This window comes from Acomys russatus, chromosome 14 (assembly GCF_903995435.1).
Source record: "Acomys russatus chromosome 14, mAcoRus1.1, whole genome shotgun sequence".
Lineage (NCBI taxonomy): Eukaryota > Metazoa > Chordata > Mammalia > Rodentia > Muridae > Acomys > Acomys russatus.
Genome location: NC_067150.1, coordinates 13808766 through 13828203, shown reverse-complemented (window position 1 = coordinate 13828203; position 19438 = coordinate 13808766). Strand labels below are relative to the sequence as shown.

The following is a 19438-nucleotide window of genomic DNA, read 5'->3' as shown; positions in this document are numbered from 1 at the left end:
TATCTATGGGACAGAAGTCATGCCATCTTTTCCAACTACTACTTCATCATCTGCAGGATTGGCACCTTCGCTGGTCATTAGTTCTCATATACAGAGAAATACTAGTATATCAAATATGACTTCTTCTGGTGATCCAGAGGCCACTGACACATCTGTCATTGATCTTGAAGCATCAGGAAGTACAGCTATTACAAATACAACTATTTTGGCTGCTGCATCAGGGAAGGTAATAGATTCAACTGCTTCAACTCTGACTGCTCTTCCAGATCAACTGCATAATACAACCTCTTGGGTCACCGAGACTGGAACAAAAGTCACCTCAACTGTTTCCTCTGTGAGTATTTCCCCTGAAGCGCCAAATATAACATCAAGAATCACACATACTGCTGTTCCTAGGACAACTCTAATATTTTCTCACAGTGGATCAGATTTGACACTATTAACAACCACAAATACTGGGGAAGAGGATAGCTCTGTTATCCCAACTACGGTGACTTCACCTGATGTACCAAATGCAATGAGCTCAGTGGTGACTAGTTCTATAGAAATGACCAATACAAGTATTCCATCTTTGACTGTTTCTTTTTCTAAACCAGAGACAACAGCCTCATTTGCTACCCATGCTGGAGCACAGACAAATTCAGCTATCACAGTGTCATCTGACTCCCCTGCTTTATCAGAAACATTGAACTCACTAATACCTAGCTATGGAACAGAAAACACTCTATCTCAAACTTTTCCTGTTTCTGCAGGTCAACCAGAGACCACAGTTCTATGGGCCATTGATCGTGAGGCAAAATCCAGTTCTGCTGTTCCAATTTTGACTATTTTTCCTGGTGAACCAGATACAACCATTTCACTTGTTACCCCTCATGCACGAAATGGCCCTACAGTTCCAACGACATCCCCAGATTTTTCTCACAGTAGATTAGATGTTATGCCTTCAGTGGCTTCCAATCTTGGAAGAGAAAAAAGTTCAGCTTCTACTTTTTCACCTGAGGTGCCAAGAGTTCTGACCTCACTGGCTACCAGATTTTTACCAGTAAGTAGTGAAAGTACTCTACCTCAGTCTATTTCTGCTGCTGAGTCAGAGAGCACAGTATCATTGGTCAGCCACAATAAGCCACAGACTATTTCAACCACTGACACTATGACTGTCTCTCCTAATGATCTGGAGCTGATGCCAAGTCTATTTCCAACTCAGATTGCTTTTCTAAGACAACCAGAGAACACAGATTCACAAGCCATCCATCCTGGGGATGAAACCAGTTCTGAGGTTCCAATCGGGACTGGGACTCCCACTGAGTCAGATGAAGCCATCTCTTTTGTCAGCTCTCATGCAGAGAGTAGCCCAACTGTTCCCAATACAAATCCAAGTTTTTCCCATATAGCTTCAAACACTACATCTTCAGCATCTACCATTATTGGCTCAGAAGCCAGTTCAACTGTTTTAACTACAACTATCTCACCTATTGTCCCAGATATAGTGACCTTGAAGGTCATCGATTCTGGTACAGGTTCAAGAACTACTAAATCAACCCCTCTAGTTCTTTCTTCTGAACCACAGACCATAGGTTCTCTGGCCACTAATATGGGAGAAGAGACAAAGTCAGCAATTTCTACTACACTTGGCTCTCTAGGTGTAACAGAAATTATAACATCATTGTCCCCAAGTTCTCAGACAGAGACACACTCAACCACTCCAATCCAAGTTTTTTCACCAGGTGAACTAGAGACCATGACCTCATGGGCCATGCATTATGGCAGAGAAGGCACTTCAGATGCTCTAACTCTATCTACTTTACCTGCTAAGACAGATGAAACAGAATCATCGAATACTCATTCTCCAGAGACTAACTCAACAGTCCTTATGACAACTCCAGGTGTTTTCCATACTGCATCAGATAGTTTGCCCTCAATGAACACCAGTTCTGAGATAGAAACCAGACCAAATTCTTCAGCTTCTGTTTTTTCATCTAATGTATCAGATGTACTGACTTCACTTGCCATTACATTTAGGACAGGCACCAGCACCAACATTCCAACTTTGACTCTTTCTTCTCATAAATCAGAGACAGAAGAATCAATGATCACTCATACTACAGTACAAAGAAGTTCATCCGTTCCAACTATGACTTCTTCCTCTGGTGTTCTTGGGATAGTTCCTTCACTAGTCCCTGTCTCTGAGATATACAACAGTACAATTTTTCCAACAATAACAACTTATTCACAAAAGTTAGAGAAAACAATATCTCAAGTAACCCTTTCTGCAATGTCAGAAGATAGTTCTTCTGTTTCAACACTTACTACTTTATCTGGTGAAGCAGATGCATCAGAAACATTCCTTATCAATACTACAAAGACAATCCCCAACGTTCCCAGGACAAGCCCAAGTTTTTCTCATGTCAAATCTGATGCCATATACCCATCACCCATCACTATTGAACAGGAAAGCAGATCATTTGTTCCAATTATAGATACCTTACCTAATATTCCAAATATAAACTTAGAGGGTCAGAGTGAGAATTCTAAAGAAAATTCAAGGACATACAAACCAATTCTGAATCTTTCACCTTCTGAACCACATACCACAATTTCTCTGATCTCTCATGTTGGAGAAAAGACTAGTTTGCCGCTGTCTAATATTGCTGTCTCTTCAGATGTGACAAAAATGAGACCACTGATCACAACCTCTGGGACAGGAAATCAGACTGTTTCTCCAGATCAGTCAGAGACCTCGACCTCATGGATTAAATATCCTGGAACTGAAGCCAGCTTAAGGATGTTAACTACAAACCTCTCACCAAGTATTCGAGACTTGGTGACCTTAAAATCTGTAAATCACACTTCTAAACTACAGAGCACAATTTCATTGCTAACTGATGCTGAAAAGCATCCCAGTTCACCCATGTCTACTCTAGCTGTCACTGTAGGCATAATAGAAGGAACTCTGTCACCAGTCATTAACAAGGGCACAGAAAACCATGCACCAGCTTCAACTCTAGATTTATCCTCAGATCTTTCAGAGACCACAACCTCTTGGATCACTCATGCTGAAAAAGAAGGCATTTCAGGAATTCTAACTACAAACTATTTGCCTAGTGTTACAGAGAGGATGACCTCAACAAACCTGAACCACACTCCTGAAGCACAGACCAAAACATCATCAGTCACTCATGCTAAAGTACAGCCAAGTATATTCACGTATACTGAGGTTGACTCTCAGGGTATACTAGAAGGGACACCAGCACTATTCACTTCCTTGGACACAGACACCTCTACAATGACGTCTACTGTACGTGTATCCACAGGGAAACATGAGACAACAGCACCATTGGTCATGCCTCCTGGAAAGGAAGCTACTTCCTGGGTGGTGCCTACCACCATTTCAACTAATGTTCCAGAAACAACGACCTCACTAACTCTTATTTCTTCTGAGCAACATACAACAGTTTCACTAGCCTCCAATGCTGAGGGACATCTGAGTACAGTCATGTCCACTCTGCCTGTGTCTCCAAGTACAACAGAACTCATGCAATCACTGGACAACAGCTCTGACGCAGAAAAGCATTTAGAGACTTCTACTCTGGATATTTCCCTAGGTCACCTGCAATCCACAGAACCATGGTTCACCCATGCTGGTAGTAAAGGGATGTCAGAGGTCCTATCTACAAATGTCTTGCCTAATCCTCCAGACCTGAAAACATCACCAACTCAGAACCACACTTCTTCAAAAACAGAGACCATAACATCATTGCCCACACATGATGGGGGACAGCAAAATTTATCTTTGTCTACTCATCCTATATCTCCAGGTAGAACAGAAGTGACACAAGAGCTGTTCACTGACTTGGTCACAGAAACCTCTACAGTTGCATCTACTCTGACTGTATCCTCAAGTCAACCAGAATCCAGAGCACCATGGGTCACCCATCCTGGGAAGGAAGCTACCTCAGGTGTTCTACAAACCTCCATTTCAATCATAACTCCGGAAATAAGGACCTCATCTACTCTTATTACTTCTGGACCACATAGCACAGTTTCATTAGACACCCATGTTGGGGTACAGCACAGTTCAGTCATGTCTACACTACCTGTTTCTCCAGGAATGACAGCCACACCACCACTGGGCACCAGCTCTGGCACAGAACAGTTTATAGAGACTTCAAATCTGGACACTTCCACAGCCCACCCACAGTCCACAGCTCCATGGTTCACCCATCCTGGTAGAGAAGAAACTTCAAGGATTCAAACTACAACCATCTCACCTCGTGCTCCAGACATGGTGACCTCAGAACCTCAGAACCACACTTTATCTTATGCACAGACCATAACATCATTTGTCACTCGTGGTGAGGGACAGCACAATCTATCTGTGTCTACTCATGCTATTTCTCCAACTACAACAGAAATGACACCATCGCTACTGCCTGACTTGGGCAGCAACAACTATTTAATCACTTCAACCATGCCTTTGTCTTCAGGTCAACCAAAGACTACAACCACACTGGTCAACCCTTCTATAACTGAATCCACCTCAGGGGTTCAACTTACAACATCATCAATTAATGTTCCAGAAAGGATGATGTCAGCAACCCATAATCCTTCTCAAACATATGCTACAGGTTTGTTGGTAACCCATGGGGGACAATTCAGCTCACCCATGTCCACAAAGCCTGTCTCTCCAGGTATAACAGAATTGATGCCATCACCAGTCACTATCTCTGGCACTGAAAGCCATTCAGCAACTTCACATCTGGCCTTTTCCTCAGGCCAGCCTGAAACCACATCCCCACGGTTCCCCCTGCCTGGTAGTGAAGGGACATCAGAGGCTCTATTTACAAACATCTCAACTACTGCTCCAGACATAGTAACATCAGGAACTCTGAACCACACTTCTTCAGAAACAGAGACCATAACATCATTGGCCACACATGATGGGGGACAGCCCAGTTTATCTTTGTCTACTCATCCTATATCTCCTGGTAGAACAGAAGTGACACAAGAGCTGTTCACTGACTTGGTCACAGAAACCTCTACAGTTGCATCTACTCTGACTGTATCCTCAAGTCAACCAGAATCCAGAGCACCACAGGTCACCCATCCTGGAAAGGAAGCTACCTCAGGTGTTCTACAAACCTCCATTTCAACCATAACTCCAGAAATAAGGACCTCACCTACTCTTATTACTTCTGGACCACATAGCACCATTTCATTAGTCACCCATGTTGGGGGACAGCCCAGCTCAGCCATGTCTACACTACCTGTTTCTCCAGGTATGACAGCCATACCACCACAGGTCACCAGCTCTGGCACAGAAAGGTATATAGAGACTTCACATCTGGATGCTTTTCCAGGTAACCCACAGTCCACAGCTCCATGGTTCACCCATCCTGGTAGAGAAGAGACCTCAAGGATTCGAACTACAACCATCTCACCTCGTGCTCCAGACATGGTGACCTCAGAACCTCAGAACCACACTTCATCTAATACACAGACCATGACATCATTTGTCACTCGTGGTGAGGGACAGCACAATCTATCTGTCCCAACTCATGCTATATCTCCAGGTACAACAGAAATGACACCATCACTATTCCCTGACTTGGGCACCAACAACTTTATAATCACTTCAACCATGCCTGTTTCTTCAGATCACCCAGAGTCTACAACCACACTGGTCAGCAATTATGAAACAGACGCCACTTTAGGGGTTCAACTTACAATACCTTCAACCAATGTTTCAGAAATGATGACCTCAGAAACTCATAATCCTTCTCAAACACATACCACGGTTTCATTGGTCACCCATGGGGGACAATTCGGTTCACCCATGTCCACTGTGCCTGTCTCTCCAGGTATAACAGAATTGATGCCATCACCAGTTACTCGCTTTGGCACTGAAAGCCATTCAGTGTCTTTGACTCCGGCCATTTCCTCAGGTCAGCCTGAAACCATAGCCTGGTTCATGCATCCCAGTAGTAAAGGGACTTCAGAGGTTCTGTCTACAAACATCACACCAGGTGCTCCAGACATGGTGACATCAACAACTCTGAACCACACTTCTTCAGAAACACAGACCATAACATCATTAGATACCCACAGTGAGGGAAAGTCCACTTTATCTGTGTCAACACAGGCTGTCTCTCCAGGTATAACAGAAGGGACACTAGCACTGTTTACTACCTTGGGCGCAGAAACCTCCACAGTGATGTCTACTGTGCCTGTATCCACAAGGCAACATGAGACTACAGCACTGTTGGTTACCCCTTCTGGGAAGGAGGCCACTTCCTGGGTGGTACCTATCACCATTTCAACTAATATTCCAGAAACAATTCCTTCTGAACAGCATACCACAGTTTTCATTAGCCACCCATGCTGGGGGACAGCAGAGTGCAGTCATGTCTACTCTGCCTGTCTCTCCAAGTATAACAGAAATCACACCAACATTGGACACAATCTCTGGCACAGAAAGGCATTTAGAGACTTCTACTCTGGATATTTCCCTACATCACCTGCAATCCACAGAACCATGGTTCACCCATGCTGATAGTGAAGGGATGTCAGAGCTTCTATCTACAAATGTCTCACCTAATGCTCCAGACCTTATAACATCACCAACTCAGAACCACACTTCTTCAAAAACAGAGACCATAACATCATTGGCCACACATGGTGGGGGACAGCCCAATTTATCTTTGTCTCCTCATCCTGTATCTCCAGGTATAACAGAAGTGACACAAGAGCTGTTGACTAACTTGGACACGGAAACCTCTACAGATGCATCTACTCTGACTGTATCCTCAAGTCAGCCAGAATCCAGAGCACCATGGGTCACCCATCCTGGGAAGGAAGCTACCTCAGGTGTTCTACAAACCTCCATTTCAATCATAACTCCGGAAATAAGGACCTCATCTACTCTTATTACTTCTGGACCACATAGCACCTTTTCATTAGACACCCATGTTGGGGTACAGCACAGTTCAGTCATGTCTACACTACCTGTTTCTCCAGGAATGACAGCCACACCACCACTGGGCACCAGCTCTGGCACAGAACAGTTTATAGAGACTTCAAATCTGGACACTTCCACAGCCCACCCACAGTCCACAGCTCCATGGTTCACCCATCCTGGTAGAGAAGAAACTTCAAGGATTCAAACTACAACCATCTCACCTCGTGCTCCAGACATGGTGACCTCAGAACCTCAGAACCACACTTTATCTAATACACGGACCACAACATCATTTGTCACTCATGGTGAGGGACAGCACAATCTATCTGTGTCTACTCATGCTGCATCTCCTGGTATAACAGAAATGACACCATCACTATTCCCTGACTTGGGCACCAACAGCTTTACAATCACTTCAACCATGCCTGTTTCTTCAGGTCACCCAGAGTCTACAACCACACTGGTCAGCCATTATGAAACAGAAGCCACTTCAGGGGTTCAACTCACAACATCATCAACCAATGTTCCAGAAATGATGACCTCAGAAACTCATAATCCCTCTCAAACACATACCACAGTTTCATTGGTCACCCATGGGGGACAATTCAGTTCACCCCTGTCCACTTTGCCTGTCTCTCCAGGTATAACAGAATTGATGCCATCACCGGTCACTAGCTTTGGCACTGGAAGCCATTCAGTGACTTCAGCTCTGGTCATTTCCTCAGGTCAGCCTGGAACCACAGTCCCATGGTCCTCCCATCCTGTTAGTGAAAAGACTTCAGAGGTTCTTTCTACAAACGTCTCACCTAGTGCTCCAGACATGGTGACATCAACAACTCTGAACCTCACTTCTTCAGAAACACAGACCATAACATCTTTGGTCACACATCGTGAGGGAAAGCCCACTTTATCTCTGTCAACTCTGGCTGTCTCTCCAGGCATAACAGAAGGGACACCAGCACTATTCACTGCCTTGGGCACAGAACCCTCTACAGTGACTTCTATTATGGCTTCATCCACAGGAAAAACAGAGACTACATCACCATTAGTCACCCTTCCTGGAAAGGAAGCCACTTCCTGGGCAGAATCTACCACCATTTCTACTAATGTTCCAGAAACAATGACCTCACTAACTCTCATTCCTTCTGAACAACATCCCACAGTTTCACTAGCCACCAATGCTGGGGGACAGCTGAGTGCAGTCATGTCTACTCTGCCTGTCTTTCCAAGTGTAACAGAAATCATACAATCATTGGACACCAGCTCTGGCACAGAAAGACATTTAAAGACATCAACTCTGGATATTTCCCTAGGTCACCTGCAATCCACAGCCCCATGGTTCACCCATGCTGGTAGGGAAGAAACATCAGTGGCTCCTTCTCCAACCAAATCAACTACTTCTCCAGACATAGTAACATCAGGAACTCTGAACCTCACTTCTTCAAAAACAGAGACGATAACATCATTGGCCACACATGATGGGGGACAGCCCAGTTTACCTTTGTCTACTCATCCTATATCTCCTGGTATAACAGAAGTGACACAAGAGCTGTTCACTGACTTGGTCACAGAAAACCTCTACCTTTGCATCTACTCTGACTGTATCCTCAAGTCAACCAGAATCCAGAGCACCACATGGGTCACCCATCCTGGAAAGGAAACTACCTCAGGTGTTCTACAAACCTCCATTTCAACCATAACTCCAGAAATAAGGACCTCATCTACTCTTATTACTTCTGGACCACATAGCACCGTTTCATTAGTCACCCATGTTGGGGGACAGCACAATTCAGCCATGTCTACACTACCTGTTTCTCCAGGTATGACAGCCATACCACCACAGGTCACCAGCTCTGGCACAGAACGGTATATAGAGACTTCACATCTGGATGCTTTTCCAGGTAACCCACAGTCCACAGCTCCATGGTTCACCCATCCTGGTAGAGAAGAGACCTCAAGGATTCGAACTACAACCATCTCACCTCGTGCTCCAGACATGGTGACCTCAGAAACTCAGAACCACACTTCATCTAATACACAGACCATAACATCATTTGTCACTCATATTGAGGGACAGCACAATCTATCTGTGTCTACTCATGCTATATCTCCTGGTATAACAGAAATGACGCCATCACTATTCCCTGACTTGGGCACCAACAGCTTTACAATCACTTCAACCATGCCTGTTTCTTCAGGTCACCCAGAGTCTACAACCACACTGGTCAGCCATTATGAAACAGAAGCCACTTCAGGGGTTCAACTCACAACATCATCAACCAATGTTCCAGAAATGATGACCTCTGAAACTCATAATCCCTCTCAAACACATACCACAGTTTCATTGGTCACCCATGGGGGACAATTCAGTTCACCCCTGTCTACTCTGCCTGTCTCTCCAGGTATAACAGAATTGATGCCATCACCGGTCACTAGCTTTGGCACTGGAAGCCATTCAGTGACTTCAGCTCTGGTCATTTCCTCAGGTCAGCCTGGAACCACAGTTCCATGGTCCTCCCATCCTGTTAGTGAAGAGACTTCAGAGGTTCTTTCTACAAACATCTCACCTAGTGCTCCAGACATGGTGACATCAACAACTCTGAACCACACTTCTTCAGAAACACAGACCATAACATCTTTGGTCACACATCATGAGGGAAAGCCCACTTTATCTCTGTCAACTCTGGCTGTCTCTCCAGGAATAATAGAAGGAACACGAGGACTATTCACTGCATTGGCACAGAACCTCTACAGTGACTTCTATTGTGGCTTCATCCACAGGAAAAACAGAGACTACATCACCATTAGTCACCCTTCCTGGAAAGGAAGCCACTTCCTGGGCAGAGTCTACCACCATTGTTCCAGAAACAATGACCTCACTAACTCTCATTCCTTCTGAACAACATCCCACAGTTTCACTAGCCACCAATGCTGGGGAACAGCTGAGTGCAGTCATGTCTACTCTGCCTGTCTCTCCAAGTATAACAGAAAGCACACCGTCATTGGACACCAGCTCTGGCACAGAAAGACATTTAAAGACATCAACTCTGGATATTTCCCTAGGTCAGCCTGGAACCACAGTTTCATGGTCCTCCCATCCTGTTAGTGAAGAGACTTCAGAGGTTCTTTCTACAAACATCTCACCTAGTGCTCCAGACATGGTGACATCAACAACTCTGAACCACACTTCTTCAGAAACACAGACCATAACATCTTTGGTCACACATCATGAGGGAAAGCCCACTTTATATCTATCAACTCAGGAAGTCTCTCCAGGCATAACAGAAGGGACACCAGCACTATTCACTCCCTTGGGCACAGAAACCTCCACAATGATTTCTACTGATCTTGTATCCACAGGCCAAGAAGGGACTACAGAACCATTGGTTACCCCTTCTGGAAAGGAAGCCACTTCCTGGGCGGAGTCTACCACCATTTCAACTAATGTTCCAGAAACAATGACCTCACCAACTCTTATTCCTTCTGAACTACATACCACAGTTTCACTAGCCACCCAAGCTGGGGGACAGCTGAGTGCAGTCATGTCTACTCTGCCTGTTTCTCCAAGTATAACAGAAAGCAAACCGTCATTGGACACCAGCTCTGGCACAGAACGGCATTTAGAGACTTCATCTCTGGATATTTCCCTAGGTCACCTGCAATCCACAGAACCATGGTTCACCCATGTTGGTAGTGAAGGGATGTCAGAGGTTTTACCTACAAATGTCTCGCCTAATGCTCCAGACCTGATAACATCACCAACTCAGAACCACACTTCTTCAAAAACAGAGACCATAACATCATTGGCCACGCATGGTGGGGGACAGCCCAGTTTATCTTTGTCTACTCATCCTATATCTCCAGGTATAACAGAAATGACCACAGAATTATTCAGTGACTTTGGAACAGTAAGCTATGCAATGACTTCAATGCTGCCTGTTTCTTTAGGCCAACCTGTGACTAGAACCCCAGTGGTCAGTCATTCTGAAACAGAAGCTTCTTCAGGGGTTCTACCTCTCACCATTTCAACTAGTTTTTTAGAAATTATGACTTCACCGACTCCTCTTCCATCTGAACCACATACGACAGCTCCATTACTCACCCATGTCGTTGACCAGCCCAGTGCAGCCATGCCCACTCTTGGTGTCTCTCCAGGTATAACAGAAATCATACCACCACTGGTCACTAATTCTGGCACAGAAAGCCACTCAGTGACTGCACCTCCGGTTGTTTCTCCAGGTCAACCTGAGTCCACAGCCCCATTGGTCACCCATTCTGAAAAAGAAAATACTCTAGGGGTTCTATCTACCACCATTTCACCTAATGTTCCAGATACTATGACCTCCAAAGCTGAGAATCACACTTATTCTGAAACACTGTCTACAAAATCATTGTTCTCCCATGCTGGTACACCACCCAGTTTAAATATGTCTACCATGTCAATCTCTGTAGGTATAACAGATGTAACATCATTACTAAGTACAAACTTGGACACAGAGGTCTATCCAATGACTCTAACTGTGGCTTCTACCCCAGGTCTACCAGAGACAACACCCTCCTTGGTGACTCAGTCTCAAAGAGAAGTCACTGTGGGTGTTTTAACTACTACCATCTCACATACTATTGCAGACATGGTGACCTCATCATCTTTTTTTTCTTCTGAACAACAAGCCACTACTTCATTGGTCACCTCTACTGAAGGACAGCCTAGTTCTGTCATGTCCACTCTGGCTTTTTCTCCTGGTGTAACAGAAAAGATGCAATCACTAGTCACCAGCTCTGGCTCACAAAGCCATTCAGCATCTTCCTCTATGTACCCTTCTCCAGGTCAACCAGACATCCCAACCTCAATGGCCACCCCTCCTGAAGGAGAAACCACCTTGAATATTCTCACAACAGACATCTCACCGAGTGTTCCAGAATTGATGTCCTCACCAACTCTTATTCCTTCTGAACCGTATACCACAATGTCACCGGTCACCCATGTTGGGGACCAATCCAGTCCAAGTATCTCTACTCTTTCTATCTTTCCTGGTATAACAGAAATGATGACATCACTGGCCCCTCCCTCTTCAATAGAGATACATACAACAACTCCAACCTTCACTGTTCTTGCAGATCAAACAGATACCACAGCCTCCTGGGTCACCCATTCTGGCAAAGAAACCACTTCAACCATTTCCAATCTGTCAACTTTACCTGGTGACACAGGAAGAACTGAAATATGGCCTATTCTTTCTGCTGAGACTAGCACACCACTTCCCAGAACAATGCCCACATTTTCTTATAGTGAATCAGATATTACTTCTTCAGCTTCTGAGGTAGAGACCACTTCAGCCACAACTCTTTCATCTGTTGCTTCTGAAGAAGGAACCTCTCTCTCCATCCACACAGAGATTGAGACAAGCACAACCATTCAAACTGTAACCCCTTCCCTTGTTTTACCAGGCACCACAGGATCATGGGCTTCCAGTCCTTCAGCAAAATATACTCTGACAATGTCCTCTAGTGTCCCTGGATTACCTGGTGTTCCTACAACTAATAAATCTAGCACTGCAACTTCACAGAGGATAGAGACTTCACCATCTTTCACTACAGTTGGACTTTCAGATTTTGTCACTGATGTCATAAGCCCTACCATGACCTTGATACCATCAGAGTCTTCAACAAGCCCACTCGATGAGCTGGGAACTACAAGTGAAACCATTCATTTAGCCACCACAAGCTCAATACCCATTGGGACTAAGCCCTCAACTACACTGCATGGAAGTTCATCTGCCCTTCTGACCACATCTAGAGTGTCCACGTGGTCCCCTGAGAATGTTACTTCAATACCAAGTAAGCATAAGTTTTATTACTATGGTAATATATAATATATACACATATAATATATGTGTTTACAATGGAAATGTTTTCCCTTTATATGTTTTAGGTGTGCAATTCAGTATTGTTCCATGTACAGTGTTATACAACCACCACCACTTTCAGTTGTCAGGCAGATTTTAGATTCTCATATATTCCTGGATTGTTGGAGATTGAATCCAGGTCCTCACATACTTTGCAACTGTTATACCACTAAGCCATATCCACAATCCTCCAAATAATTTTAATCATCCCAAACTAAAAATTTTTACATAGTAAGCAATAATTCCTCATTCTACATTTCTCCCAACTATTAGTGGTTGTATTAGTTTCTTTTTTATGTGCTGTATCTTTTAGCAGCTATTATACAGATAGTTACAGCTGCTGTGAGTTCAAGATGGCAACAATCATGGGGTACCTTGAAGACACTTTCATAACACAAAACCTCTTCCTTTGAGTCTGATATTTTTTCTCTACCCTCTTCTACAATGTACCCTGAGCCTGAGAATGGGTGATCCATTAATTTATTTTATTCATAGATTTATTTACTTCTTTGTTTGTGTGTGTGTGCATGTATTTGTGTGAGCATGTGAGTACACGCGTGTGTGTGTGTGTGTGTGTTTATGTGTGGAGTGTTTGCATTCAGACACAAGAAGAGACTAGCAGATATTCTCCTCTATCACTCTTCACTTTACTCCCTTAAGGTCTTTGACTGAACTTGTAACTAGACTCGCAACGAAGAACTCTCAGAGATCCTCCTGTCTCCACCCACATCACTATTCTGGTGTGGCAGGCACACATATACCTAAGCCAAATTTTTTTTGCGTGGATGCAGGGGATTTAAACTCAGGCCCTAAAATTTGCACAGCAATCGCTCTTACCAATAGATCTCTCTTTACAACCCCAAGAGCTATGGGCTTTTTATTAAATTTTGAATTGAGATTTTTTCCCTTCTATTTTTGAAATTATAATATAATTGTAGGACAGCAGGTTGCCAAGAAGAGACTTGATACCCTATGAGCATATACAGGGGGAGGTAATCCCCCTCAGGAACAGTCATAGGGGAGGGGAATAAGGGGAAAAGGGGAGGGAGGGAAGAATGGGAGGACACAAGGGATGGGATAGCCATTGAGATGTAACAAGAATAAATTAATAATAAAAAATAAAAAAAAAACATATTCCCATTCCAAATCCTCCCTCCAAACCCTCCCATAAACCTCTACTTGTTTTTCAAATTTGTGCATCTTATTTCATTAGTTGTTGTTATATTCGTTCATATATACATATATGTATATATATCCCTAAATATAACCTACTGAATCTGTGTAATATATTCATATTTTAGGAACTGATCTTTTAGTGTTGTACAACCAATTCATGTGATTTTTCCCTGTTCTACTCTGAGTAATTCTTAGTTATCTGTTGTTCTTAGTGCAGGATTAAGGACCTGTGATCTTTGCCATCCATTTTGACATTCTGTAGTTGTCCTGGCTCAGCTCATATTTAGGCAGTCATGTTGGTGGGAATTTTTGCGGGGGAGGTGAGTGTAGCTTCTGACATTACTAACATACAATCTCACAACTCCATGCCTCTCTGGCTAGTAAAATCCTTATGCCCACAGTTTTCCTCAATGTTCTCCAGGTCTTAGGCACTGGAATAATTTGTAGATGTATCCATTAGAATTTGGCCCCAAAACTCTGCATTTTGATTGGTTATTTTCTTTGAAATGTTCTCTGTTACATAAAGAAGTTTCCTTGATGAGAGGTGGGGACTACACTTATCTTTGGGCATAAGGAAAAGGTTTTGATTTTTGTTTTGGATTATGCTGGTTTAGTAAATTTGGGTTGTATGTTTTCCTGGAGGTTATTTCCATTACCAAGTTTCTAATACCAAGCAAATTTTACCTCTTATTGAGCAGGTATTAATTCTAAATAGAGATCCATTAGTTACCACAAAGGTATGCATGCCACTACTTTGCTCATAAGGTTATTGAACAATGTAGTAGTAGCTGTGGTTCATAGGCATTACAGAGGGGTAGGAAAGTTCATTGCTTTTCTTCTTTGAAATCTTTCACAGTGCCCTCTGTTACCATGAAAGCTAGTCCTCAGGGAGGAGCATTCAGATCAGTTCCAGCTCAGGATCTTCTGGGTCCTGTGCCTGAAGTGCGTGGTGTCTTCAGCAAAGAGGGACTCACTTTCATGTCTCAGGGCAACTCAAGGCAATAGCAAGAGGTATCCGCTATAGTATTTCCATTCTTATTTCTGATTCTGTTCATTTGAGTAGTCTCTTTCTTTTGGTGAGTTGTACAAAGGAATTTCATTTTTGTTTATCTTCTCAAAGAACTAGGGTTTAGATTTGTTGAGTTTTTGCATTGTTTTCTTTCTGATATTTATTATTTCTATGTGTCAAGTGGGTCTGGATGTAATTCTTGCCCTTCCAACTTTTTGAGTTGTATTATTAAGGCATTTTTGTGCTCTTTATGATTTTTTTAATGTGGGTACCTAGAGTTATAAATTTCTCTCAGGGGAATGTTTTTAATGTCTCCCAGAAATTTTGTTGTGCTGTGTTTCATTTATATGTATAATTTTTATTTCTTTCTTGTTTTCACTTTGAACCACTTGTAATTTAGTAATGAGTTTTTAAATCTCCAAAGCTTATATAACTATTAGAGTTTTTGCTGAAAATTTAATTTCTTATTCTGTTGTGGTCAGATAATATTCAAGTTATTTTGATCTTTTTTAATTTTTTTTATTAATTTATTCTTGTTACATCTCAATGTTTATCCCATCCCTTGTATCCGCCCATTCCTCCCACGCCCCCATTTTCCCATTATTCCCCTCCCCTATGACTGTTCCTAAAAGGGATCACTTCCCCCTATATATTCTCATAGGGTATCAAGTCTCTTCTTGGCTACCTGCTGTCCTTCCTCTGAGTGCCACCAGGTCTCCCCCTCCAGGGGACATGGTCAAATGTGAGGCACCATAGTACGTGAGAAAGTCATATCACACTCTCCACTCAACTGTGGAGAATATTCTGACCATTGGCTAGATCTGGGAAGGGGTTTAAAGTTTACCTCCTGTATTGTCCTTGGCTGGTGCCTTAGTTTGAGCAGGAAGCCTAGGTCCAAATCTGCCTATCATATTGTTCTACTTGTAGGTTTCTAGGACCCTCTGTATCCTTTTATTTTGCTATTCTCCCATGCGTCTCTCATTTAGAGTCCCAATAGGATGCCTTCCCCTCTGTCCCAGTCTCCTGGTAAGTGAAGGCTTTCGTGTGACATGCCCCTTGGGCTAGTATGCAGATATAAGTGAGTATATACCATTTGATTCTTTCTGCTTCTGGGTTAACTCACTCATTATGATCATTTCTAGCTCAATCCATTTATCCACAAATTTCGGGAATTCCTTGTTTTTAATAGCTGAGTAGTATTCCATAGTGTATATGTACCACAGTTTCTTTATCCACTCTTCTACTGAGGGACACTTAGGCTGTTTCCATGTTCTGGCTATTATGAATAAGGCTGCTATGAACATGGTTGAGCAAAGTTTCTTGTTGTGTGCTGGAGCATCTTCTGGGTATATTCCAAGGAGTGGAATAGCTGGGTCCTGAGGAAGCCCTATTCCCATTTTTCTGAGATAGCACCAGATAGATTTCCAAAGTGGCTGTACTAGTTTGCATTCCCACCAGCAATGAAGGAGTGTTCCTCCCTCCCCACATCCTTGCCAGCATGTGGTGTCGCTTGAGTTTTTGATCTTAGCCATTCTGATGGGTATAAGATGGAATCTCAGAGTTGTTTTGATTTGCATTTCCCTGATGACTAAGGAGGTTGAGCATTTCTTTAAGTGTTTCTCAGCCATTTGATATTCCTCTGTTGAGAATTCTCTGTTTAGTTCCAAGCCCCATTTCTCAATTGGGTTATTTGGTGGGGTGGTATTTAATTTCTTGAGTTCTTTATATATTTTGGATATTAGACCTTTGTCAGATGTAGGGTTGGTGAAGATTTTTTTTCCCAGTCTGTAGGCTGTCGCTTTGTTCTCTTGACAGTGTCTCCTGCCTTACAGAAGCTTCTCAGCCTCATGAGGTCCCATTTATTAATGGTTGACATTAAGGCCTGGGCCGTTGGTGTTCTGTTCAGGAAGTTGTCTCCTGGGCCAATATGTTCCAGGCTCTTTCCCACTTTTTCCTCTAAGTGGCTTAGTGTCTCTGGTTTTATGTTGAGGTCTTTAATCCACTTGGATTTGAGTTTTGTGCAAGGTGACAAATATGGGTCCAGTTTCATTTTTTCACACATAGACCTCCAGTTAGACCAGCACCATTTGTTGAAGATGCTATCCTTTTTCCATTGAATGGATTTGGCTTCTTTGTCAAAAATCAAGTGACCATATGTGTGTGGATTCATATCTGGGTCTTCGATTCGATTCCACTGATCAACCAGCCTGTTGCTGTGCCAGTACCATGCTGTTTTAATTACTATTGCTTTATAGTATAGTTTGAGATCAGGTATGGAGATTCCTTCGGAGCACCTTTTATTGTACAAGATTGTTTTAGCTATTCTGGGTTTGTTGTTTTTCCATATGAAGTTCAGAATTGAACTTTCAATGTCTTTAAAAAATTGTGTAGGTATTTTGATAGGGATTGCATTAAATCTGTAGATTGCTTTTGGTAGGATGGCCATTTTTACTATGTTAATTCTCCCGATCCATGCAAGGAAGATCATGCCATCTTCTCAGGTCATCTTCAATCTCTTTCTTCAGAGTTTTGAAATTTTTTTCATACAAGTCCTTCACTTGCTTAGTTAGGGTAACTCCTAGATATTTTATATTGCTTGTGGCTAATGTGAAGGGTGTGGTTTTCCTAATTTCTTCCTCTGCAAGCTTGTCATTTGTCTATAGGAAGGCTACAGACTTTTTTGAGTTAATTTTGTATCCAGCCAATTTGCTGAAGGTATTTATAAGCTTTAGGAGTTCTCTGGTGGAATTTTGAGGGTCACTTATGTACACTATCATATCATCTGCAAATAGGGATAATTTGACTTCCTCCTTTCCCATCTGGATCCCCTTGATCTCCTTTTGTTGTCTTATTGCTCTGGCTAGAACTTCGAGTACTATATTGAAGAGATATGGAGAGAGTGGGCAGCCTTGCCTTGTTCCCGATTTTAGAGGAATTTCCTTGAGTATCTCACCATTTACTTTGATTTTGGCTATTGGCTTGCTGTATATAGCCTTTATTATGTTGAGGAAAGTGCCTTGTATCCCCGATCTCTCTAAAACTTTAAACATGAATGGGTGTTGAATTTTATCAAATGCTTTCTCTGCATCCAAGGAGATGATCATGTGGTTTTTTATTTTCAGTTTGTTTATATGGTGGATTACATTGATGGATTTCCGTATATGAAACCATCCCTGCATGCCTGGAATGAAGCCTACTTGGTCATGGTGAATGATATCTTTGATGTGTTCCTGTATTCGTTTTGCAAGTATTTTATTTAGTATTTTTGCATCGATGTTCATAAGAGAAATTGGTCTGAAATTCTCTTTCTTTGTTGAATCTTTGTGAGGTTTAGGTATCAATGAGACTATGGCCTCATAGAATGAATTTGGTAATGTTCCATCCATTTCTATCTTTTGGAGTAGCTTGAAGAGTATCAGTATTAGCTCGCCCTTAAAGGTCTGGTAGAATTCTGCACTGAAACCATCTGGCCCTGGGCTTTTTTTGGTTGGGAGACCATCGATGATTGCTTCTATTTCTGTAGGGGAAATGGGACTATTTAGCTTGTTTATCTGTTCTTCATTCAACTTTGGCAAGTGAAATTGTTCAAGACAATCGTCCATTTCCCTTAGATTTTCAAATTTTGTGGTGTATATGCCTTCAAAGTAGGATCTTATGATTCTTTGAATTTCTTCAGTGTCTGTTGTTATGTCTCCCTTTTCATTTCTGATTTTGTTGATTTCAATACTGTCTCTCTGCCTTTTAGTTAGTTTGGCTAATGGTCTGTCTATCTTGTTGATTTTCTCAAAGAACCAGCTTTTGGTTTTGTTGATTCTTTGGACTGTTTTCTTAGTTTCTAATTTGTTAATTTCAGCCCTGAGTTTGATTATTTCCAGGCGTCTACTCCTCTTGGGTGTTTCTGCTTCTTTTTTTTTCTAGGGCTTCCAGTTGTGTTGTTAAGATGCTTATGTGCGATGTTTCCAATTTCTTTTTAAAGGCACTTAGTGCTATGAATTTTCCTCTTAGCACTGCTTTCAATGTATCCCACACATTTGGGTATGTTGTTTCTTCATTTTCATTGAATTTCAGAAACTCCTTGATTTCTTTCTTGATTTCTTCCCTGACCCAGGTGTCATTTAGCAGAGAATTGTTTAGTTTCCATGTACATGTAGGCTTTTTGTTATTTCTGTTGTTGTTGAATTGCAGCCTAAGAGCATGGTGATCTGATAGGATACAAGGTATTATTTCAATCCTCTTGTATCTATTGAGGCTTGCTTTGTGACCTACGATGTGATCAATTTTGGAGAAGGTTCCATGGGGTGCAGAGAAGAAGGTGTATTCTTTCTTGTTTGGGTGAAAGGTTCTATAGATATCTATTAGATCCATTTGGCCCATGGTATTGGTTAATGATGT

The 19438-nt window shown here is 42.4% G+C and overlaps 1 protein-coding gene across 1 annotated transcript in view; it reads left to right on the top strand.

Annotated features, from left to right (window-relative positions):
* Positions 1-19438, top strand: part of LOC127198736 (mucin-16-like) — a 234353-nt gene that overhangs the window by 84303 nt on the left and 130612 nt on the right. Inside the window, 5 exon segments of the mRNA XM_051156780.1 lie at positions 1437-1487; positions 2436-3925; positions 5096-6258; positions 6350-9694; positions 9696-12793. Coding sequence (XP_051012737.1) covers positions 1437-1487; positions 2436-3925; positions 5096-6258; positions 6350-9694; positions 9696-12793 — 9147 coding nt within the window.